The 23775-nt window shown below is 52.1% G+C and overlaps 1 protein-coding gene across 1 annotated transcript in view; it reads left to right on the plus strand.

Moving 5' to 3' along the window:
* Positions 1–10841: 10841 nt before the first annotated feature.
* LOC111151143 (neuron navigator 1) overlaps positions 10842–23775 on the plus strand; it is a 173910-nt gene continuing 160976 nt past the window's right edge. Inside the window, exons 1-2 of the mRNA XM_022508935.1 lie at positions 10842–11581; positions 15953–16053. Coding sequence (XP_022364643.1) covers positions 10860–11581; positions 15953–16053 — 823 coding nt within the window. The 5' untranslated portion in view covers positions 10842–10859. The remainder of the gene's footprint in view (positions 11582–15952; positions 16054–23775) is intronic.

Genomic DNA, 23775 nt, shown 5'->3' on the forward strand with positions numbered 1-23775 from the left:
GGGGTTGGTGGGCGGGGAATGCAATGGGGGTACAGCAGGAACTGTCTGGGGCAGCTCCCCAGGGGCCTAGGCAATGGTCCTCTTGTGATTGAGAACTCCCAGGTTCTCATCTGCCTTCCAGGAAAGCACAGCACATTCTGGGAGCACCCAGAGGGGCTTTTGGAGCCGGGGGTGGGGGTAGGGGTGAGCAGCAGGAGGTGTTCTGGAGCAGAGGAAAGCTGCTCACGGTGGCACGTACTCCCCATGCCAGCTCAACTTCCTGGGAGGTATTTATAACCCAAGCCTCCAGCCCCCTGTGATTTGTGGGACAGCTTTAAACCATTGATTTTCATTAGCATTAAGTCATTTCTCTTGGCTAATTGAAAAGGAACCAAGGAGACTGACAGTGGAGCCGTCTATATGGATCAAATTAGTGACAAATACCGATACGCTGATACAGTGCAGGTCTTCAACTGCGCGACTCTGGGGCCCTTCCCTGGAGCTCGAAATTCACTTTTCTCTCAAGGCCAGAGGCTGTAAGAAACACCCCCCAGACTGGAGGACCAGGAAGACCAGGAGTCTTAGCAGGAGGGCTGGGAAGTTAGACATTTGGAAGAACTTCCAGTGTGGAGAGGGGACAGGAGGTTCTGAGAGGAGTGTTGGAGGGACAGCGACCATCTCTCCTACATAGGTTGTCTGACTGCCGCGTCTGTCCTGCCTGTCGGTCTGGGCTTAGCCAGAGTAGTCGTGAGGCTAAGGAACACTCTTTGGGAGTGTGATGGACTTGGCTCTGAGAATGTCAGGTCTGGGCAGTACAGTGTTTATTAGAAGCCATGTCCTGGGAGAGGGGATCGAGCACAGCTGGACTGGGCCTGAAGGGAAGGGCGTTGGCACCACCATGATCATTTACTCTAAATGCCATGAAACTGAGCTATTTGATATTACTTGAGATTCACTTGGCCAGTCCCATCTTCCTCTGTAAGAACATGTTGCCATCTGGCCAGAAAAAAGACCATTCTACCATTTTAAGGTTAAAGGAATTCCTGAGGGTGTTGGCAGAGCTCTGGGCTCCAGGGGTGAAGATGGGGAAGAGAGTAATGAGTTCCACTCCTTTGGACAATCATAATCCCCATTCTGAGCCAGGAGCCAGCCAGGCGGGCACTGGAGCACCGAACCCCCATCCTGTGCCTGCCAAGTCCTGGCCATCCGACCCGATTCCTTGCCTCCTGCCAATGCTCTGCCCACTCTGTCCATGCTTGTCCTGAAGACAAGACGGCTGGCCACCCATCCTGTCCCTCTCTCAGTCCTGATGGGGGTGATCACCTTCTCTGCCAAGGACCGAGCCTAGCTGCATGGCCTTCAGCTGGTTTACTGGAGCCCAAAGCTGGGGGTCTATAGGCTAAGGGCTTGGGGAAGGGGGAATCCTTCAGATCTCTTCTACTTTGGCCCCACCACCATGTACCCACATCTCAGACCTTCCTTTATCTCTGTCCTGAGAGACTAGCAGAGATAAGAGGCTGGGTAAGGAGGAGAAACATTTAGTAAAAGGCCATTGCAGTCCTGTCCTCAGCCCTGGGGACCTCCCCATGATGCCCAGCCTTGGGGTCTTATGGGGAGGGAAGACTCTGTGACCAGGAGTCACCCCAGGCACTACCATTACTCAGCAGTGACTTCCTCTAGGCATAGGGATGTTATCAACTGCTTATATCCCCCCATCCTGACCTCCACGTGTGAGTTGTAGCAAGTCTATAGTCCACAAATGTTAAATGAAAATTGTGTACACATAGTGAGGGTATTGGGGGCCATTTTTCCAGGGAAAGTGTGTGAGCATACTGCTGGAGAGCCCAGAGCCCTTGAGATGGAAAAAGATGGGGAGACAGAGCAACCCCTCATCTCTGGGCTGGATGAGAGAGATGGGCCAAAGGGAAGGGACAGGGAGAGCAAGCAGACAGACTGAAGCTACGATAGGGGTGTGTGTGCATGTGTCTCAGTGTGTAGACGTGTGAGTGTGCGGGTCACTATCTACATGGTACTTGGCTGAGAGGTGAGACAACATAAGTGTGTGTGTCAGTGTGAGTATGTCACTCTATGGTATTTGGCTGAGAGGTGAGGCAACACAAGTCACCTCTTTGCTGGAGCATCAGGGGACACAGCTCTCTGTTCGCTGAGGTGATCAGCCTCCAGAGACGGGCCTGCGCCTCCAACCAGAAGCAAGCCCCTCTCTGGGGTATGGCCCTGGCAGGAACTGGTCCGGTTTTCAGGGGCAGACGACAATGTCACAATTAGAGGAAGAAAGCTTGCAAAGAGGCCTACATGAGTCCAGGAGTTTGGTCTGTGGTGTCTGTCTCTGAAAGTCATTCTGTCCACCTTCTGCCTCTGAGGAGGTTGCTCCTGGGTCCCGCTCGTGCTCTCAGGACCGCATCTCAGGACTTCAGAAGGGGCTCCGTGAAAGACGTCTCCCCACCTCTCTCACTAACCCCAGCCATGGTTTATTTTGGAAACTTCTCCAACTTTGTTTATCCTCCCTACCCTAATCCCATGTAAACTGACTGTCCTATTCATACTCAACTAAGGAAATAGAAATTTAGGTTAGAGGGAAACATACAGTGATAACATTTATGTTGTTGTGACAGGAGTGGGTGACAAAAGGTACCAGTAGGAAATTTGAGTAGAACAGAGAGAAGGGAGATACATGCTGTGCTGATGGTCTATTTGAGTCAATAATAACTAGCTTTTATTCAATGATTTGTATGGGTTTGTATGAGCCAGGCACTGTTTTAAGTGATTTTCCTATACCTCACTGAATTTTTATAAAAACATTATAAAATAGATACTGTTATTATTACTATTATTCCTGTTTTACAGATGAGGAAGCAGACCAAGGAGGCTAAAATAACTTGCTTAGGACCAGAAGCTAGGAAGGAGCTAGATGTGCCTGGGGGTGGGGAAAAGAGGGGTGTTGGGAAGATGCAGAGGGACGCTGTAGGAAGGGGGTCGTTCTGGCTCCAGGTCCTGTGTTCTTAACCACCGCCCTCTACTGTGCAGGGTCTGTACCTCAGTGCTTGAGTCCAGAGACACATCGAACCTTTACCGTGAATTATTCCAGTATTTTTCTTTCCTTCTTCTTGAGAAGACAACTTTCTCCTTCCTATTTTGCAGTCTTGAAATAACACACTAGGGAAGAGAAATAATTTGACCAAATTTACTCAGCCTGTGATGAAATCATCTGACCAGCACCCAGAGTCCCATCTCCCAGACATTTTTTTTTTTTTTACATTTCTTCCCTCCTTTCCTCCTCCCCTCCCTTCCCTTCCCTTCCCTTCCGTTTCCTTCCCTTCCGTTTCCTTCCCTTCCCTTCTGTCTCTTCCCTTTCCTTCCATATCCAGCCTCTCGATGCTGTAGTTAAAATACTCTGACTTTCTGAAATGGACATTCTAACTACATTCTCAAAACGCACACGCGGCTCCTTTAACGGGGCCACTGCTGGAGGAGCTGTCCTATCAGCACCACGGCCGCCGCCCCGCGGGCCCCGCCCACCCGCCGCTGCTGCGAGAGCCTCAAGGGCAGAAAGGGCGGCGGAGAGTCCTGGCTGGGAACCCGCAGCTTGGCTAGTCCTCCAAACCTGGGAGGGACCCCTGAATACAGAGCCCGCCCTCCCTCCCTTCATCCCGCCTCTGGCCCCCCGCAGATCTGAGGGAGCTGGCGCTTAACCTCTCATCACATTCTTGGCTAGAGTGAAATATTTATAGGCCAAAAATACTTCCTGGCTCTGGGGTTTGCAGAGCATTGAGGAGCCAGTCGCCTCTGTTTGTCCTGATGGGGCCTGAAGCCAGAATGATTCGAGGCTGAAAAAGGGAGGTTGGGGGTGGTAGGGAGTCCGTGGGATTGGGAGTGGAGAGGCCTGGATTGAGGCTGCAGGTTGAGCAACAGAGCAGGATAGTAACAGGCCCAGGTGGCTCCACTGTGCCTCTAATGTTGTCTCTCCCATTTACTAGCTGTGTGATCACAAGCAAATTCCTTAGCCTCTCTGTGCCTTGGTGTCCTTGCCTGTGATGGGGGAATGATAATGTAATACCACCAAATCGTAGGGCGATTGCAAGTTAATATAGGGAAAGAACTCAGAACAGTGCCTGGCATGCACTTGGTGAATGCAACTGAAAAGTGTTGGATTTAAAAATAAAACAGCCCCAGGGTGAGGACGAGAGAGAATTGACAGCCAGCTATAAACTGGCAAAGGTGGAGTGGAACAAGGGGGAAGTACGTGTTGGGTAGGGCTGCACGCTATGTTGTTCAGGGACTGAGACTGTGCCCCTTCCCCCTGGAAGCCACTGGCCTCTCGACTCACCTGCCATCCATCAGACTATTCCAGTCTGTGTCTCGGTCTGTCTCCTCTGTTCTGAGAAGAAGGGCAGCTCTTCTCCTTAACATAATTTTGGCCATTTCTTGAGCGTCTGCTATGTGCCAGGCTCCATGCTGGGTATCTCATCTTTATTCTCTCACTGAATCGTTACAAAACTCTAAGACTACTTTTTGTGGATGAGAACTTTGGGCTCAGAAAAGTTAAAATAGCTGCTCTAAAGTCATATAGCAAGAAGTAGCAGATCTAGGATTTGAACCCAGGTCTTCCTGACTCAAAAGGCCTTGCTCTTTCCACTACAAAATTTCCAACCGTCTAGTTTCCTGTCCTCTCCACTGGTGGGCATTTGGGTGTTACCACAGCCAGCACAGGCAGTGTTTTTCCTGTTGATGCTACTATAGGTTTCTGATTGGAGCCTGGCAGGTACTCTGATCCTCCCTCCCTTGCTTTGCTGGAGGCTCCAGAAACACCAGGCAGTTCAGCCTCCATCCCTGGGCATCTGAGAAACCTTGAAAAAAAGGTTTTTTGTCCTTGGGATCGTAATAACAATACTTTTTTTTTTTTTTTTAATTTATTTGACAGACAGAGATCACAAGTAGGCAGAGAGGCAGGCAGAGAGAGGGGGAAGCAGGCTCACTGCTGAGCAGAGAGCCCGATGCGGGGCTCCATCCCAGGACCCTGGGGTCATGGACCTGAGCTGAAGGCAGAGGCTTTAACCCACTGAACCAACCATAATAACAATACTTGTTGAATCCTTACTATGTCCCAAGTACTGTTCTAAGCAGTACATTTATTCACTAACTTAGTCTTCAAAGCAATGAAGAGGTAGGTCCTGGTGTCGGCCTCATTTTACAGATGAGGAAAACTCAGAGTTTGTGCAGTTTGCCCAAGATTACATCATCAGCAAACGGCAGAGCCAAGCTTTGGACCTAGGCACCGGGGCTCCAGAGCATTCTCTTACTGCTAACACTCCACAGAATTTCTTCGAAGAGCAGAGTACATGTTGGAGCGCTGATAGACCGTGGGCATGGGAGGTTCAGTTATCAAATCTACTGCTGCTTGGGCCTCAGACCACCAGTCCCCAACCCCACTGCTGCCTCTTCCTTGAAGCCTTTCTAGATTCTGCCTCATCATCAGACTAACACACACGCCGGATCCCCATAGCACTTTGTTTTGCCTCTCTTGACACACAACATATGTGCCTGTGGTGACTGTGCACATTTCCCCCTACCAGGTAGTTGGCTCTTTGAGAGCAGAGCTTGGGTCTCAGCCACTGCAATTGCCACAGCATCTGGCGAAGCACCTGGCATATGGGAGGTACTCAGCCAAGGTGTGTATTGATGAACAAAGGGATCCTGTTGTGAATCCTTTCAAAAGTGCAGTGAGCTTTGGTAATGGGAAGTACTGACTCCCTAATGTAATTTACTAAGGACAGGGATCCCTGGAATGAGTGAACTAAGGGACACTTGTGACCCTCTTCTTGAATCTGCCCACTGAGGTTAAGTGTAATTTCCAATCAGAGCACTTAGAAGGAGGAAGAGAGAGCATGTTTAGGAGTAGGGGATCTGGTAGGCTCCCCAAAACCACAAGTGCGTGCACACACATGTTTGTACATATATGTCCACCTAAGAAAGAAATAGGATCCTTGCTAACACTCCCAGCTCCTAGCCTTCTGCCCATGAGCTTCCCCAGTATATTGTGAAGGTATTACAAAAGATGATCAGTACTGCTAGCCAAGCTCCTTGGCTTGAACAGGCCCTGTCCAAGAGACACATAGATTGTCCTGCTTCTCTGGGACATTTTTGTCTGACAGTGAGAATCAGGAAATGGAGACCATTACAGTGAACCTTGTTATATACCATGAAAGTGACTTTAATACTTCTTAATATCCCAAGAGGTTGAACATTTTCTAGATACCACCTTATTCAGCCTGCTCAGGACATGAAGAGATGGGGAGCAAGGAGGCAGAAAGGCGTTCTCCTTATTTCATGGGAGAAACTGAGCCCCAGAGCAAACATGGGAGTCTCCCAAATCATTTGGTCCATTAAAAATGCAGCTTGGATGCCATAGCCAGTAGGTTGGGGCCCAGGAGACATCATCTAGACAGAGGCCTCACCCTCGAGCTTTGGAAGCACCTTTGTCCATGTGTCTCAGCTGACACCCCGCTCCCCCATGAGCACTCTCTCTGCCCTTTCCCGCATGCCTCCCATCTGCTAGACACTTAGAACTCCATAGTCTTCCTCCTCAATCCCCACCTATCCAAGGTGTGCCACCTGCTACCAACTAGGCATATTAAGCATGTGGCCAGACTGGATTTGGCCCATTATCTCCCTCCCCACTCCCATTCATTGCCTTCAGCCTCTTATGAGGCAATACCCTAGGACCATCTTGGCTCCCAGTACCGCCAAACGCAAACAGGATATGAAGGATACAGGGAAAGCTGGCTAGAGCTGAGGAATTTTGGGGAAAAAAGGAGAAAAAGGGAGAAGGAGGAGACCTCCTCCAGAGCTGCCCATGACTGATTTTCTTTTCCCGTCTCCACCCTGTGAACCAGATTTACACCCCCTTCCTCACTCTTCCACAATCTCTGGAAGGCCCAGAGCTGTCAGTCACAGTAAGGACAGTGTTGACATGGAGGCTGAGGAGCGCATCCTGCGCCCAGACGTGCATTTGATGGCTGTGGTCTGGGGAATCCATCCTTGGGCCTCATGGTCCCGCTCATCTGCTTTTGGATCACTTCTTCACTGCTTTCTAGCTGTGTGTGTTCTTTGGCAGCTCACTTGACCTTCCCAGCCTTGCTTTCCTGACCTGGCAAATAGGGATAATAAAAGCTACTTTGGAAGGTTGTAAGGATCAGAAACCACGGCTCAGTGAAAGCGAGATACTGATGCAGTCTGGGGGGAGAGAGAAGTGCTGGGTGTCCTCTTGAGATCTCTCTAAACATCCTGGGCACCTGTGAGTTCCCACTGTAAAGGCAAACCAGGAAGGCTCCTTTGAGCCCCTTTCCTGCCAGGCTCAAAGAACACTGTTTGGGGATCCCTCCTCCATCACCGAAGAGGTGGTCTGATTCAGCCAGACTCCCACCTGGGATGGTGGTCCTCACCTCCTGTGTCTAGGTGTGGGCTGTCCTCTGAGGAGGAGGAGAGAGCAGGGCCCCAGCTACAGTGAAGGAGTGGGGGAGCTCCTGTGACCTGGCCACAGGAAGGTTTTTTTGTTTGTTTTGTTTTTTTAAATACCTTATTCATTCATTTGACAGACAGAGATCACAAGTAGGCAGAGAGGCAGGCAGAGAGAGAGGAGGAAGCAGGCTCCCCGCTGAACAGAGAGCCCGATGTGAGGCTCGCTCCCAGGACCCCGGGACCACTACCCAAGCCAAAAGCGAGGCTCCAACCCACTGAGCCACCCAGGCACCCCCACAGGAAGGTTTTTAAATACTCTTCCCATGAGCTTTTGAAAAAATGAGGATCCAGGGAAAGCAGCAACAGCATCTGCTCCATCAACAAGTGAAGTCAAAGCAGCTTCCTCAGCCTTAAGGCTCTCGTGGTGGAAATCTGGCCAGTCCTAGATGTAGGGCCTAGGGGAGCCTGGGCCAAGGGCAGCTGGGGATGCTTTGAGGACAACGTAGGTGAGTTGTGCTCTTGGGGAGAACCCCGGGCACTACAGCGTGGGTAGGGGAGCAGTTCACAGGAAAGGTGCGGGCAGCACCAAGAGGCAGTTCTGGGTTCTGTCACAGACGTAGCTCCCGGAGGGGGTGGGCTGGGGTGCCTGCATGGCCATGGTCCCCACACTAGGGTTTGATGGGGACTAGGCGTAAGGGGAGAGGCAGAACTGACCTGTGTGGTACTGTGCCAGTGGAGGGACTGACTGTGGGAATGCTGAAGTCTCAGGGGTGTGGGCTGTAGTGGGTCTGTGGTCCTAGGACCTTCTCATGGGTGGTCAGCTGGTTAGTTCAGTTGGCCAGTGCTTGGCTTAGCTCTGTGCTGGAGGCCACGGTCAGCAGCTTAGGGACAACACACACCTTTGATCAGGTCCATTCTTATCCTTCTGGTCCTGTTTGGTACGGTCACTGATGCTTGTCGCTGATAACTAGGGGAGTGGCTGGATGGGAGAAGGATGACAAAGTAAATCTCCTCTTACCTCTAGTGGGGAAGAATTCTAAAGCATGGTGTTCCTCCTTATCATAAAGACCCCCTGTTTCTCCACCTGACTGCGGTTGCTAGATTTTATCCTGTGCTTATTTTGCAGACTGCTGTTAGTACCTGTTGACAGCCTCTGAGATCCTTTGTGAAAATACTTCTCAGGCCCTCCTGTGGGGCTGCCCTTGGCATGTTGGGGCTGGGGACAGGGCAGGGTGCCCTGCACGGGAGACTGTGGGCAGGCAGAGGGTGACTTCGAGTGTCCTTTCAGTCTACAGCCTGGTCATTGGGCACAATATAGATGGGAAGGAAGCAGGAGTCAGGCAAGCCTTGAACACGGTCCTGTAGGCCTAGGTGATGGGCAGCCAGGGAGGAAGGGAAGGAAGCTGGTTGTGGGTACGTGAACACTCACGGCTTTGCCTTCTCTTCTGGAGGCTGTGGGGGCTACTTTAGTTCGTCCAATAATGACATCAAGTCACTAACGTACAAATTAGAGGAAAGGAGGAGGGGGTCATAGTATTTCTCTTCCTCGAGGAAATTATTTCATTCGTTCGCAGAGCAGTCCTCTGAGCCCTGACTCTTAATCCATCAATGTTTAGAGGTCTACATGGATTTTTCACAGTTTAACCTGTAACTGGTCCTGGACCGCAGAGTCAAAGGTCAGGGAAGGGTCGAGAAGAGACATAGCCAATCCTGCGCAGTTGCTGACAGCTTTGTCTGCAGTATGAAAGGGGGCACCCCAGGGGTCTCAGTGGACCAGCCATACCATGCTGGTCTTTTCTCTGCCCACAAGTCCTCTGTCTCCACCCTCATGATAACATGATAACATTTTATCTATATCTCTTCCATTTTAAGGAGACCTTTTGTTTTTGTTAGGTTTTGGCCAATTGGATGTATTATTTTGTGAATTCCTTTGTCAAATCTTTTGCTCTTTGTTCTATGGAGTATTTGCTTTTTCTTATTGATTTGGTAGAATTCCCTTGGCCCCCGTATAGGTTGCAAGTATTTTCATAGTTTATTGATGGCTGGAATCTTTCAAAAAGGGCTTTTGTGTCCATACAGAGATTTTCATTTTTTTTTTTTAAAAGATTTTATTTATTTATTTGACAGAGAGAGATCACAAGCAGGCAGAGAGGCAGGCAGAGAGAGAGGAGGAAGCAGGCTCCCTGCTGAGCAGAGAGCCCGATGCGGGCCTCGATCCCAGGACCCTGAGATCATGACCTGAGCCGAAGGCAGCGGCTTAACCCACTGAGCCACCCAGGCGCCCGAGATTTTCATTTTTATGCACTGAAGTCTATCAGTGTTTTCCTTTATAATTTCTGCCTCTGACGTGGGGCTTCCAAAGGCCTTTCCCACAAGAAAATTATGGAAACATTTATGCATATGTTCTACAGATTCTTTTATGGTTTCATTTTCTACATTTCCTACATTTAACTCTTTCTCATCTATCTGGAATTGATGGATCGTGTCTTTGTAAATGGCTTCAAATTCCCTTGGAAGTGGAAGTGATTAAGAGAGCAATTAATTCATTAATTAACATGGTGGGGAAGAGAAGCTGTAGAGGAGGAGAGGTTGAGGATATGGGAGAGGGATGGGATAATTAATGGACCAAGGTCTGGGAGAGAAGGAATTGAGTTCTGGGCCAGAGGGTGCATAGGGAATGGCTGTGAGGAAGACTGTGAGCCCAGTGCCCAAATCTCCAGTGACTGAGGGGGTGGGGACATGGGGAGGGACAGGGGAGATGGTGTCAATGAGGACCAGTGAATGGTATGAGCCGGATGGCAGGAGCCTAGGGTCGGGGGAGGTTCACAAGTTTATGATTTGTGAGGATTAAGATTGTTCTACCTCACCTTTGAGCCCAGTGGAATCTGGAAGATGACATCCCACTGGACAGGTATCCTGGGCACTTTTATCAGATAAAGTGGCAGGTGGAAGGAACATGCAGAGAAGAGGCTGAGGGTACAAGGGAGTTGGTTTACTGTGGGTGGGGGGTTCTAGACTCAGGCTACAAGGAAGGGTCTGAGAGGGAGGGGTTGTGAGAAGGAGAGCCTGTCCCCGATCAGTGGAGGGGAGCAGAAGCAAGGAAAGTTAAATTAACTCCCTCGGTACAGAGGATCATAGTTCACAAAGCACTTCACATATGGTTTGCACTTGAACTTCAGAGCAGAGGGGTAATGGGGATTTGCCCAGAGTCAGGTAGGCAGGCACCGGCTGAGTCAGGATGTGAAGTCAAGAGCCCCGACGCCCGGCCCGGATGCCGGTGCCTCCTCCCCTGACCCCAGCATCACCTTTACACACTCAGGGACAGAAGTTTGAGACGGTGCCTAACCATCTTCTTTTCTCTCCTCTCTCTGCAGGACACTAGTCTTCACAGCTGCTTGCTAACCATGAATGGGATGGCCAACGTGAACTCTGCCAGCCGCCCCCACTATACCTCCTCCATCCCTGTGCCTCGAGCTGCTTCCCAGACCAGGATTCATACCCCGGGTGCCTCTCCCCAGCTGCGGCCACGCCAGGCCGGCCTGGCCCTGAGCCCCCAGCGTGCAGCCTCGCCGAGACTGGGCAAGGCAGGAGGCCTTTCCAGAAACTCCTCTCCTAAGGCCTCCCGGGGGAGAGGCTCCCCGAAGTCTTCTGGGACGGTGAGAGAGTCAGCTGAGGGTGGCGAAGGCCTTTCCAGCTCCCCATGGAGCAGTCCCAGGGCAACCCCCAAAGCAGCCCTCTCCAGCTGGGCTGGGTCCAGAAGAGTTGGGGAGACACAAGGCACCCAGGGAAAGAAGAAGGTGGCTCAAGAAGGGATTCCAGTCCTCCAGAGCCGGGGCAGGAGCCCATCCCGACCAAGCTCTCGCGGAGAAACTCAAATACCAGGGGCTCCTGAAGGTCGAAGACCTCCTAACTACCCAGGAAAGGATCAAAGAGATACAAGCTACAGAAGTTCAGGGGTCCCCAGGTCTTTGGAGCCTGATGCTGGGGCAGTGTCCGGGGCTTCCTCCCCGGGGTGCAGCCCTGTGCAGAGCAAACGCCCCTCCCCCACCCCAGGGGTCATCAGCTTCGCCTCAGCCCACCAACAGAGTCAGCCAGTCACGGCCACAGTGGCCCCCTTCCAGTACAGGTGAGCTGGGGGAGCAGGGGGGTGGGGAAGCAGGGAGGTGTGGAGCGGGGACCCAGCAGCCAGCCTGAAGAGGAGGGGGACCTCAGTCCATCGAGTATATATATCCTTTTTTAAATAAAAGTGTAACTTTACTCAAATGGCCACATTAAATGAACCAAATTCTAATTACTAAGTGTCACACCGTTTAGAAATGCTCAAATGCAAATTAAATACCTCCCAGGCTAGCCTGACTTCCTGGGCTTTTTCTCTGCACTGGTGTGAGGAGAAACCCACTTACATCTGGGGTTTAGAGAAGCTTGTACACCATTCCCAGGACGTGGCCGGTGGCGGGGGCAGCGCGCGGGGCGGGGGGCATTCCTCTGGGGCTGCAGAACATCTGGGGGGGGGGGGTGGGGAACTGCTAGGAGCTTTCACTTCTAGAAGCCAAGAGTGTGACTCGGTCTCTGAAAAGTTCCAGGCACTCTTACACCACAGACATCCGGGGCCCAGGCCCAGGAAGCCAAGAGTCCCACTCTATTTGCTGTGTGGTCAGGCCTCTTACAGAGTATCACAGTGAAGAACACCACATTTTAAAAGGGCATTGGTGCCCAAAAACACGTTTCAAGAAAGACAAACAGGTTGATGAGGGATCCAAAAAAGGCGTTGGAAGAATGATTAAAGGAGCTGAAGCAGTTTACTTTGGAAAAGGGAGGCTTAGAGAGGGTCTGAGGGCTATTCTCAAATATTTGAAGAGCTGTCATGTCGTAAAATGAATTAGATTTACTTGGTACGGCTCCAGAGCCCTGAGTCGGCGTCATCGAGGTTAGAAGTCTACCCGAGATAGATTAGAAGCTCAGGAGGAGGAACTTCCCAGCAACCCGAGAGGTTTACAAATGAGTGAGGCAGTGAGCTTCCCGTCACGGCAGGAATTCAAGCGGTCGTCTGATCAAAGCGAGTTCTCACTTAGGTGATCCCTGCTCTGGGAGTGTCTCTTCTGCCTGACAGACCACCCACACAGCCGCCCTTTTGTTCCTTTTCCTAAGGAGCCCCTCCCATCTGTCTGTCTGTCCCTTGTGACCTCCGCTGAGGTTCTCCAGCTGATGAAAGGACTCAGGGAAGCACACATGCAGGGCTGACCTTCTTTTGAATGGCCTTTTCCCCATCAGCACAGTGTTTCCCTGGTGATTTTTTGGCTTTCTTCTCCTACCTGATTTCCTTCTACCTAATGTCCTTGATTTTGAATTCAATCTTTGGGAAAAGAGTCTAGGCATTAAATTGTTTAAGATTTTACATTATCTACCCTACACGTCCCCTGGCAGATTTAGACTCTGACATTTTCCAGAGAGGTCAGAACTTCTTCCTTTGAACATTTCAATGCAGCCTAAATAGAACCACATTTCCTTTACTCCGCAAACATTTATTGCATGTTTTCATTTTAAACAGAAATGGAAATGTGTTGTACCAACCTCAAGGGGCGGTTTTCTTCACCATCCACCTCCTAGACTTTGCCTGTTTCAGGCCCTGGGTTAGGGTTGCAGGGAGGATCATGGTTCGGGCAAGGGCGGATTGGAGGGAGGACAGCCCTAGGTGCTGCTGGCCGGTGGGTGGGAGCCCAGTACACCCTGCGGGGCCTGGAGCTGCTGTCAAGGGTCCCACTGCCAAGGGCCAGACTGGGCTACCCTTGCAAGGTGCATAGCCAAGGAGGTGCCATCTGCTCCCTAGAAGGCACAGACATCCTCTTTTCATGGAAATCTCCTGCACCCCTGTCCCTCCCACTGCCCAGACCTTGGCCTTCTGCAAAGTTCCAGCTGCTCATAGAAGCAGAGGTTATCCTTCTCCCCTCCCTCCTGTCTCCAGCCTGGTCTTGCCCCCTTGCTTCTCCAGGGACCAGATCTGTCAGCCATCTCTTTCCCTGCCCTACCCTCCTTAGCCATATTTGTCCACAGGCTCCGGGTGCTGACCTTCCCAAGGAAGCCTGTCTCCTGCCTCGTCTCTGACCCGCCACTGCCTCTCTCTGGTCACCCCTGCTCTCTGGACCCCAGAAAAGGCATAAAAGCCTCTCAGTCCGCATTCTAGGTCGTCTCGTCTGCTCTCATACATCTGGTTCCCTCCGATCTTCAACCTCATTCTCCTCTGCTCTTCTGGAAAAGAGCCCCTTACAGCTTCACTGCTCTGGGGCTACATTTTTCCACTTACCAGGTGTTCTCTTTTTCCAGTAGTTTTCTCCTTCCTGCCTCAGGCTGGCCGTCGGTCAGACTTCAGTGAGGAGGGTACAGTCCGTGGGGTCAGGAGGGTAGGCTTATGGTTTTCTTCTGCCTGGTTCAACCTCTAACCAACTTCCGGCATAGATGAAACTGTCCATTTGGGCTGGAGAGTGAGGGGAGGCCTGGGGCCCTGGCCTAGTTTGGAGAGGTGGAGGCAGACAGAGATGAGAGTGTAGAAATGACTAAGGTTAGAGACACGGAGGCTGCCTTCCTTGGTGCCCCTGGGCCAGTGCACACCCACTCACCCTGACAGCATAATTATGGCACCAAGAAGCATGACAGCAAGCTCTTTGTGTTTCTTTCTTTTTTTTTTTTTTTTAAATAATATCAAGTAAGGCAGCCATTTTTGTGCCTGTGTGGATGGTTGATTCATATATATAGTTCTATACAGAAGCAGAGCTTCTGACTTTTTTTTTAATTTCTTTTTTAAGATTTTATTTATTTATTTGGCACTCAGAGATCACAAGTAGGCAGAGAGGCAGGCAGAGAGAGAGGAGGAAGCAGGCTCCCCGCTGAGCAGAGAGCCCGATGCGGGGCTCGATCCCAGGACCCTGAGATCATGACCTGAGCCGAAGGCAGAGGCTTTAACCCACTGAGCCACCCAGGTGCCCCAAGGTCTTTGTATCTCTAATGCTACTTCTTGCTGTCTGTGCTGGGTCAGGCGGTGCTTAACTCTACGTATATGATGCTACTGAGTGAAACGTGTACATTACCTAGAACTCCCTCTCCCCAGTAGAATGTTCCATTGCTTTCTCACTAGGATGTTGGATCTCTTCACATGCCCAGGTCTGTATTCATTTGTTCCAAGAAACCAACCAGCTCCAGTTTTTCTTTGCCGCCCCCCCGCCCCAAGACTCGAACATCAGGCTGGTATCGAATTGGCAGTAATGGTGAGCGACCCCATCAGACCGACCAGGGCAAGATGAGGTCTCCTGCTTTGTCTGAGTACCCCCTACCCTGCTCTAGCGCAAGCCCCCAGCTCGGGGGCCTGCAGACACACAGGAGCTCAACACTGCCCGTGTGGCTTAGGGAGAGCCTTGCAGGGGCAGCAAACACTTCACGTGCCCCTGGACTACCAGACTGATATGGGCCTTGGAGGTCACCTCTTCTACCCATGATGGAAGCGGGACCCAGAGGAGAAGAGGTTTGCTGTACATTACACAGCGAGTTAACAGCAGAGCTGAGCCCGGAGTCCCAGCCATCTGGGTTGAAAAAAAGGAAAAACTGGGGAGAGGAAGACAGTCTCAGTAGCACTGGAGACTCACAGGTCCCCCGGCCCAGCCCCCCGGCCCCAGGACCAGACATCAACTTTCCCTCCTGCCTGCACAGCTCTCCCCTCCCCCTCCTGCCAAGCTGCCAAAGGGTCCATTTAGCTGGAGACAGCGGGCGGACGGGTGGGCGGGCCAGCTCTGAGAGCCCAGGGTAATTGCCTATAATAAAAGCTCCCACAGCCTTTGTTCCTGGGAGCGATTGTACGGTTGGGGTTGTGCTCAGAAGTCTGCGTGCATTTGGGAGCTGGTGCCCGGAGACCTCACCCTTCCTTCCTGCTGCCACACTGGCCCAGCATGGACTTAGCCTCCCAGGAGTCGCTGTGACCTCAGCTGAGCCTGCCCCTCCTTCTTCCCTGACCCCTCACTGCCTGGACTGTGAGCAAGCCCAAGGAGGCCTGTGTGCCCCCTAAGCTCTCATAAGGAGTCAGTGAACTGGGCTTCAGAGGGAGCTCTTCCCTCTCTGTATGAACTTGGCTATATTCTGGGCACAGCCTGGGGGCAGGGACCATGGCAGGGTGCAGGACCCAAGGCCTAGAGTTACTGTGGGTTTCCTTTGTCCTGTGGGCGATTTGTGTTCCTGGGAAGGGTGGGACAGCAAAGGGTGACTGGCATCAGGCGCCCCAGTGCTCTCACGAGTTCCCCTGTGGCCCCTACCTCTGGCCCGACTTTGCACAAGTCCGGCTTCCTGCTGAGTGCGCAATGTACGTATGTTCACCGGGGAAGGCCCAGTCCAGAGGCAGGCGGAGCGCCAGCAGGGGAGAAGAACCGAGCTCCAAGGGGATTCCCTTAGTCCCTTGGAGAAGCTTCGAGGCAGGACAGCCTCTGCGATGAGTGACCACCCGTTCTCTGTCCCACAGGCTTCAGACAGACCAGGAGCCCGGCCCCCTCCCTCAGGCTGGCTGGGTCCTTGATGGCTACTCCAGCTGCCCCGGTGGGACTGAGGAGTGCTTCTGCGCAGGTGAGTGTTCTGTGAGGAAAGACTTCCCTCCCGGGGTGGGGAGGCCACCAGACTAGAAGTCTTCTCACCACCCCTGTGAAAGAAGTGACCTGACTAAACAGGTCCTTTTCTTCACAACGAGACATACATCGTCCTGTGGATTGTACCTGGAATTTTCGCCACGCTTGCCTCAACCCAGAGTTGGTCCATCAAATCCAGGGGCATGTCAGAGTCAGGAGAAGGAAGTGGCCAGTGGGTGCCCTGTTTATCCAAGGCTCAGGTCCGGGGGTCACCAAAGCCATGACAAAAAAACTAATGAGCCGGGAGACTAAGAACCAAGAGCCAGGTTCCAAGCAAAGCCCAGATGAACAGCGGAGGCCCCGGGAACCAGCGAGGCAGCCCAGAGCGCTTTGGCTAACTGCCTGACAGCTGCTGCCTCTCCCATCACTCCCACACCTGTCCCCTCCCCTGCGGCACCCTGTACTCACAGCATGTCACCTGCTGACTGAGCCTCAGGAGCCAGAAAGTGAGGGCTTAGCAAGAAGAGCCCCGAAACTGGAGCTCAGTGATGGTCTGTAGGGGGCAGAGACGCTGTGTGTCCCCAGGCGCATCCTCAGGCCAGTGTCTGGCCCTTGGCCGGGGCTCAGCAGCTGTCTCTGAGAGAATGACAGGTGAGCAGATGGGTGAATGCTCGTGTGCCATAGGTCAGGTCTTAGACTGGTCAGATTCTAAACTCTTAGTGGGGTTTAGGTGTGTGTGTGTTGATTTTCTTGCAACATTAAAAAATACATAGGGGCAGGACACCTGGGTGGCTCAGTTGGTTGGGCGTCTGCCTTCAGCTCGGGTTACGATCCGGGGGTGCTGGCAAAGCGGGCTCTCCGCTCAGCGACAGGTCTGCTTCTCCCTCTGCTTCTGCAATCCCTCTTCCTCTGTGATCACTTTTGCTGTCTCTCAAACAAATAAATAAAATCTTAAAAAAATATATACCTTGAGGATGCCTATAGTACACAGGAGAAGCACTCAGGATTCTACACCGCAGGGCACCGGCTCTGTCCATCCTTTAGTTTCCAAGGGGAGCTTGTCCCAGGAAAAGAATGAGCTTGCTTTGGGCAAACCTGAGATGGTCCAGAGGTTTTGTCTTAGCTTCATGTCCGTGCTTGGCTCTGGTGGGCAAAGCTGCGGTGCACAGCACAGCCTGACCCTGATGTCATTGGACCCCGGTAGGATGCCATTCCTGCCTTCTTCGTCCCTATTCTGCAGGTGGTTGGATGTTCCTCTAGGCTGGGGGCCGGGCTCTTTTGAGCCTCTGCCAGCTTGGACCCCAGCAGTCGTCTTGGGTCCATTGTGACTCTGAAGTCCGAGCAGCAGCACTCCCTCCATGGCAAGCCTTGTAGAGGAGGTTTATAGGGGTAGAGACTGGGCATCTAGAAAGGAAACCATTACCTCCCACCGTAAGTACACCCGCAGAGGAACCAGGGCATGGTGGGGGACAAAGGAAACCAAATGTCACTGGCACCGAAAAACCATCAGAATTAGAATGTGGTAACCAGGAAACTATGCAGAGCTCTATTTTTACATTTGCAGTTTTGTTAGTGTAATGGCTTCCTTATGTGTATGCCACATTGTTGGAGTCTAGTGCTCTCCACCTAACCAGGCACTCATTCATAATCATTATCCGATGAGTTGGAGAGAGGACTTGGGACTTTCAGCATCTGCACAGCCTGGCTTTAGGAATCCCCCAGGCTCGACAGCTGGAAGACCATCCTTACCAGCCAGCTCTGAGCATGTCCGAGAGATCCCAGCTTGGGTTCCTCCGTGAGGCGGAGTGCCGGTGGACCTTTGGAGGTGGTGAGAAAAGGGAGAAGCCCTTGCTTCTTCCAAGGCTCCTGGAGAAGAGGAACAAGGTTCTCAGCGCTGCCCCTGCTTGGCCACTCCCTCGTCGTCACAGCGATCCGTGTTCATCAAGGCGATCCGTGTTCATCAAGGATACGCCAAGCATTTTGATGGGTTGGATGGCCGGAGAGATTTGGGGTCTGCTTGTGCTTTGTAGGGGAGCCTGCACTCTGAGCCTGAAGAAAACAGAGATGAGAAGAGAGATGATGGCAGGCTTCCATTTTATGCCCTGCTCCCCTACCTCTGAACTCCACTCAGACCACGACACAATTCATTCATTCATTTCTTCTTTCATTCAGTCAACAAACCATCCATGAGTGTTTGCCTTGTGCCAAACACTGTGCTCAACATTAAGGTAAAAGATAAATGAGGGGCACCTGGTGGCTCAGTCGGGGGAGCATGCTACTCTTGGTCTTGGGGTCATGAGTTCAAGCCCCACATGGCGCATGGAGCCCACTTTAAAAAAATAATAATAAAAATTTAAAAATGGCATTTACGTTTTAAAAAACCAGAGATGAATAAGACTCTGACCTGTTTTCAAGGAGTTCATAGTCTGGAGAATTCACTCCAGTAAGCCTGACCCAGGGGCAGGAGAGAATTCTACCACCGAACCACCCATGCAAGCCCGACCCAGAGGATCGGTTGGCAGTGACCTGCCCTTGTCAGGGCTGATCGGGCAGCCCAGTCAGTCCTGCCCCTCATGAGGCCCTGCAGCATGAGGAGGACCCTGGTGTTATGCCCCCCGATTTGTAGAAGGATATTTGGGTGCCCTGGAGAACGGAATACCCTGTCCTGTATTGATGTCATCCACAGAACCCAGCACAGTTACTGACCATGTGATTCCCATATAATTTGTAGACAATAGGGGGCGGGTCTGCTTGCTTTTGTAGCTCAAATGTCCTTCCTTCTTGTTTGTGAATCCATCTTGCTCCCTGTGACCTGGCTCCGTGCCTGCTGATCAGTGTCTGGTGAAATGGTGAACTGAGGGGGTGAATAAGGCACCAAAGGTCAGGGCACGTGGCGTCGTTGATCCTCTGTGGGCCTCCTACTTGCTGGCTGATGAGGAACAACCAGCCGTTCTTCAGATCTCTTCCCAGGATGGTCGTCTCAGGCATCTGGGTGGACAGAAGGGCCTTGAGGGGAGCAGGGAAGACTAAGACCTTTCTCAGTCTTAAACTACTTTCTTACTTACTCTGCCTGGGGATGGAGTCCCAATGAGGTGGGATAAGCTTTGTAGAGCAGGAAGAGAACGTCCCACATTCTCTTGACTTGCTACCACACAGCGAGCGGTGTTGGGATTTGGCCTTCCCGTGTCCCAGAGATGTTCTGCCACTGGCCCCTGGGTATTTGTATGTGCCACTCTCAGCTAGCTTGGCTGTGCCGGTGAGGGCCCCGTGCTGGTCCCGTCGGCCAACACTCCCCTTGGTTGCCACCATCAGATCTTAATTTAGAAAGCCAAAGGAAGTGCTGACATTTCTGCGTGCCCATATGTGTGAGGCTGTGTGCAGGAGGACTGGTAAAGGTCGCCCCAAGGGTGACACGGATTCCTTAATTACTTCCACTTTGTGGCATGTTTGAATGAGCGCTAAGTGGACACATAATGAAGGGATCTTCTCGCATCATAACATGTGTCGCTGGGGAACGAGCCAGAGCCGCCTCCCTGCCTTGCTTCTCACACAAGGGTTGATATATATAGAATAGGAGGGGCAAGTAGAGTTTGGCCTCATGCTGGAGTTTTTTTGTTTTTCTTCTTCTTTCTTCTCCCATGTCGAGCCGACTCCATCTTTAAGCCAGAATTAAGTTTTTCGTGTTTTGTGGATTTGGCATCAGGGATAAAGTCCCCCTACAGAGAAGACTTGCAAACCCGGTGTGCCCTCCGCTGGGGCAAGAGAGGTCTGGCCACTGCACTCTCTGGGAGAGGAATTTGTTCTGGGCTCTTAGGCAGCTCCAGTACAGTGGGGCAAGGCCCTGGTCTGGCTCTTCGGGAGCTCCAGGCCAAATCCAAGCATCCAAGGGCTACCGGTGACTTGGAACATCCATGAACACAGGAAGTCAAAGCTCTCATGAACGTTACACATTATCCACGTATGGTCTCATTTTCCATGGGGAGAGAGGCGGCTCAGGGAGAAACAGACTTGTTCACGACTGCCTGGTTCATTAACAGGGCTGCTGAAGCCAGGATCCCTGCCTTCTGATGTCCCCAACAGTAAAATGACCAAACGGTAACCATGACTACCATTTATTGAACACCTACTAGGTGCAGGGCTCAGTGCTCGATCTTCCCATAAGTCCTTCATAAGCACCTTGTGCAGCCCTTGGCTGGTGGTAGTGTTATTCTGTGGGATAGATGAGGAAGCTCTAGCTCAGAGAAGTTACATGAACTAGCTTTCTGGGGACACACGGCTAGGGGGCTGTGTCAGAATTTGAATCCAGGCTTGTCAAAACGTCGTGCCTTCCAGCCTTCCAGCATTACTCGCCTGTCTGCCCGTTGCTGCCAGCACTCACTGGGCCATTGGCACACTGTCTCCCTTAACCTCCGCTAAATGGTGGGGAAGGAAACAGGGTCAGTGAGCCACAGTCCTGCTGACATCTTCCTCACCGTGAGCAAGCCCTGGGATGTCGCTGGCCTCTCTGTCATCCCAAACCTGTGTCATTTCATGCTGAGTTCACACTGCCGTGTTCGCTGCCCTCTGGGGACTTTCAAGCTGAGCTGAGCCTGATGTCCCAGCCATCCGTGGAGAGGGGACATGCAGACAATTGACTAGAAAACACAGAGCGAGTTCAGGGGCAATGCTATTAGCTCTCCTGTCAGGGCTCAGGCTGCTCCATGCCACTGTGGGCCAGAGGAGGCTCGGGAGTTCGGTGGTCTCCGGAGGCCCAGTTTGGATAAACAGGGTGGCCGTCTGGGACCATGTCGACTTCTAGGAGCTGGGAGGGGGGGTAATCATTATACTGCAGAATGGTGGCTAACACTTGCTGTGGCTTCCTCTGAATCAGGCACCGCCAATAAGCACCTTCAGTCCTTGGCACAACCGTGTGAGAGTTGGAACAACTCCCCAGCTTCATATCCTAGCTTTACTACTTGCTAGCTGGGCAGCCTTGGGTAAATGATTTAACCTCTCTGTGCCTCCATGATGATGACAGTACCTTCATGATGAGGACCAAATACACCAATGTATAAAGTGCTTCAGGAGCCCTGGGACAGAGTAACTGTTTAACATGTGTTATTGATTGTTATCTAGGAGAGTGCTGTTACTAACACACCCATTTGACAGATGAGGAAATGAGGAAAGGCTATGTGACATGCCCGGGGTGGTCCAGCCGGGATTGGAAGCCAGAGAGCCGGCCTTCAGTGGTTGTGCTCTTAGCCACACATGCCAAGACCTTGCCGGAGGGGAACATGTTGCAAGTCCTGGGGTGCCCACCCGGGAAGGGCAGTGAGATGAACACCAGGCCAGAGCCTAGTTCTAGGAGGAGCCTCTGCAGGATGAGGCCAGAGAAGTGAGGTCATCTGAGGTACCCTGCTGGAGGAGTTTGAAACAGAAACTAGAGGGATCTGGATTCTATTTCTCTGGAGGAGGAAGGGGGAGGGAGGAGGCTGAGTGACTTCTCCCCAAGACAGCATTTGGCTGGGAATGGGATTAATCTCCAAGCAGTGCATCTGACCCAGTGGGAGCCATTTTAGTGGAATGTCAGAAATAGAGGAGTCTGGACATGTTGGGCCCCCCTCCCCCTCACCGCTAACCACACTGCTCCCTCCTGAGATTGCTCCCACTCTAGAAGGTGTGCGAGTGGCTCTGCATGACCTGAATACTCAGAGCAATGCAGAGGGCTGACCGGGCCTTGCTTCCCTGCTTCCTGCTCCACCCGAGAAGACCAGGGCCTTTGTACTACCCAACTGCAGAGGAAATTCATACCCATCCACGAAGTTTCTGTTAAGTACTTACGAGGTGCCGGGCGCTGCTCTAGACACGCGGAGGCCACCCCTGATGGAACAGGGGAGACCTCTGCCCTTGGGGAGCCTGTGTAGCAGTCTGGAGGAGTGCGGGGTACAGCCTGTGCAGCTAGATGGGATCCGCTTGGTAGCCCTGGAGAAGCCCCAAGTCTGGAATGTGTCTCCCATCCCCAAGAGTAGGGCAAGCTCTGGTTTCCTGACACCCTGTAAGAATATAAACAGCCGCAGTCTGCAGACCACCCCCCTTCACCCTGAGTCTTCAGGACTAGGAACGAGTAGAAGAGGAAGGCAATGAACTTTCCTCCGTGGTTCTCCTAGAGAATTGTCCCCTGTACCCCATACCTGTCTGACCTCGACTCCGCTTCCTCCTGGCAGGTTTCTAGAGATTCACCTCTCCCAACTGAGAGGAACTGCTTTAGTTCTTCCTGGGAAACCCTGGCCTCTTGTTTAGTTCTATGTGTGCCTGTGAGCCACCGGAAGGTCCTGAGTAAGAGGATATGCACTGGGAGGGGGTAGGCCTGGTTATTAGGAATCTCTGCAGATCCAACTACCCCATCCAACTTCAGAGCTTTGTCCAGGGGGGCTGCTAGAAATTTCAGCCACGGGAAGAGGAAGGAACCTGAACTATTTGCTAAACGTTCACCACTGTCCTTCCATGACCAGTGGAAACTTCCATGACCAATCCAGAGAAACCTCACTTCAGTGGTGCCCTAAAGACTTGTCTTCACAGGTCTTTGTCCCATCCGTTGAGACAAAAGCTAGCCAGTCCTCTTCACAACTGCTGAGGGTCTCCCTGGGAAGGCTCAGGCGGATGGAGAGCCTACAGGCAGCTTCATCTCAAGGAGCACCAGCTCCAAGCAAGGCGTTATGTTAGTCCCTCCCTCTGGCACCACTGTATGGGCAGAAACCAGAACCCAGCATCCCCCCCTTCCCTGTACTCCCCCTGCCCCCTTGATAAGAGGATTAGGGCCCCCCACTGAGAGACCTCCCCGCCCCCAAACAATAAGGCCGCCCAGCAGGCTTCCACGGAAGGAGCTCTGGGGAGAGGCAGTTGAAGACAGTGAGCGACAGAGACACAATAAGCAGGAAGATTAAGTGCTGAGAATTACCCCCAGTCATAATATTCCTTGTCCTGAGTCCTTTAAGAGGCGGAAGGAATCAAAACCCCGCCTTCCTGTGTGTGGCTCCCGGGCTGTGGGAGCCCTGTGCTTCAGAGAGAGCTGAAGATAATAAAGGTTCAGGGCAGAGAGAGGGTCAGCGAATGTGGGGTCATCCAAGCCCTGGGGCGGGGGTAGAGGGGGACAGGGCAGGGAAGTGGTTAGTCTTACTCATCCCTTCTCTCAAGAAAACCATTCCACCTCCACAGAGGGCTGGAGAAGCCGATGAGTGTGTTCTGTGGGGAGAATGATCATGGTCCCATAGGTAAGAGAACTTGCCAGCAGGAGGAGAGCTCAGCCCCATCACAAGTGGAGAGAGAGCAGCCTTCGTGTGGCAGGGTCCGGGGGCAGGAGCTTGACCCAGTAAGCTCCCTGCATCCTTCCTGCCTGAGAATCTGGGTTTCCATGGAAGCAGGAAGATGCACAGAGGTGGTTAGCTCCTTGGGATGAAACCAGGCCGGGTGAATGGCAGAGTTCTCCTCAGGCTTTGAAACTCCCACCCATCACACCATGACTATTCTTAACATCTGCGGAGCAATTTTTATACACTAAGTAATTGCCAGTGATTATTCTATTAAAATTCAGTGAACTATGAATCCATGGCATTCTCCTGTGTTAGGTTTAAGGTCTCTTTAAAAACCTAACAAAAATTCTCACAAAGTGCAGAGCTGCGCACTGAGAGGATGGGCATAGCCGCGGTACGGGAGGGTCTTTGTCTCCAGGGCAGTGGAGGGTCCC

The sequence above is a fragment of the Enhydra lutris genome, unplaced genomic scaffold (assembly GCF_002288905.1).
Source record: "Enhydra lutris kenyoni isolate GAN:26980312 unplaced genomic scaffold, ASM228890v2 scaffoldscaffold25, whole genome shotgun sequence".
NCBI lineage: Eukaryota > Metazoa > Chordata > Mammalia > Carnivora > Mustelidae > Enhydra > Enhydra lutris.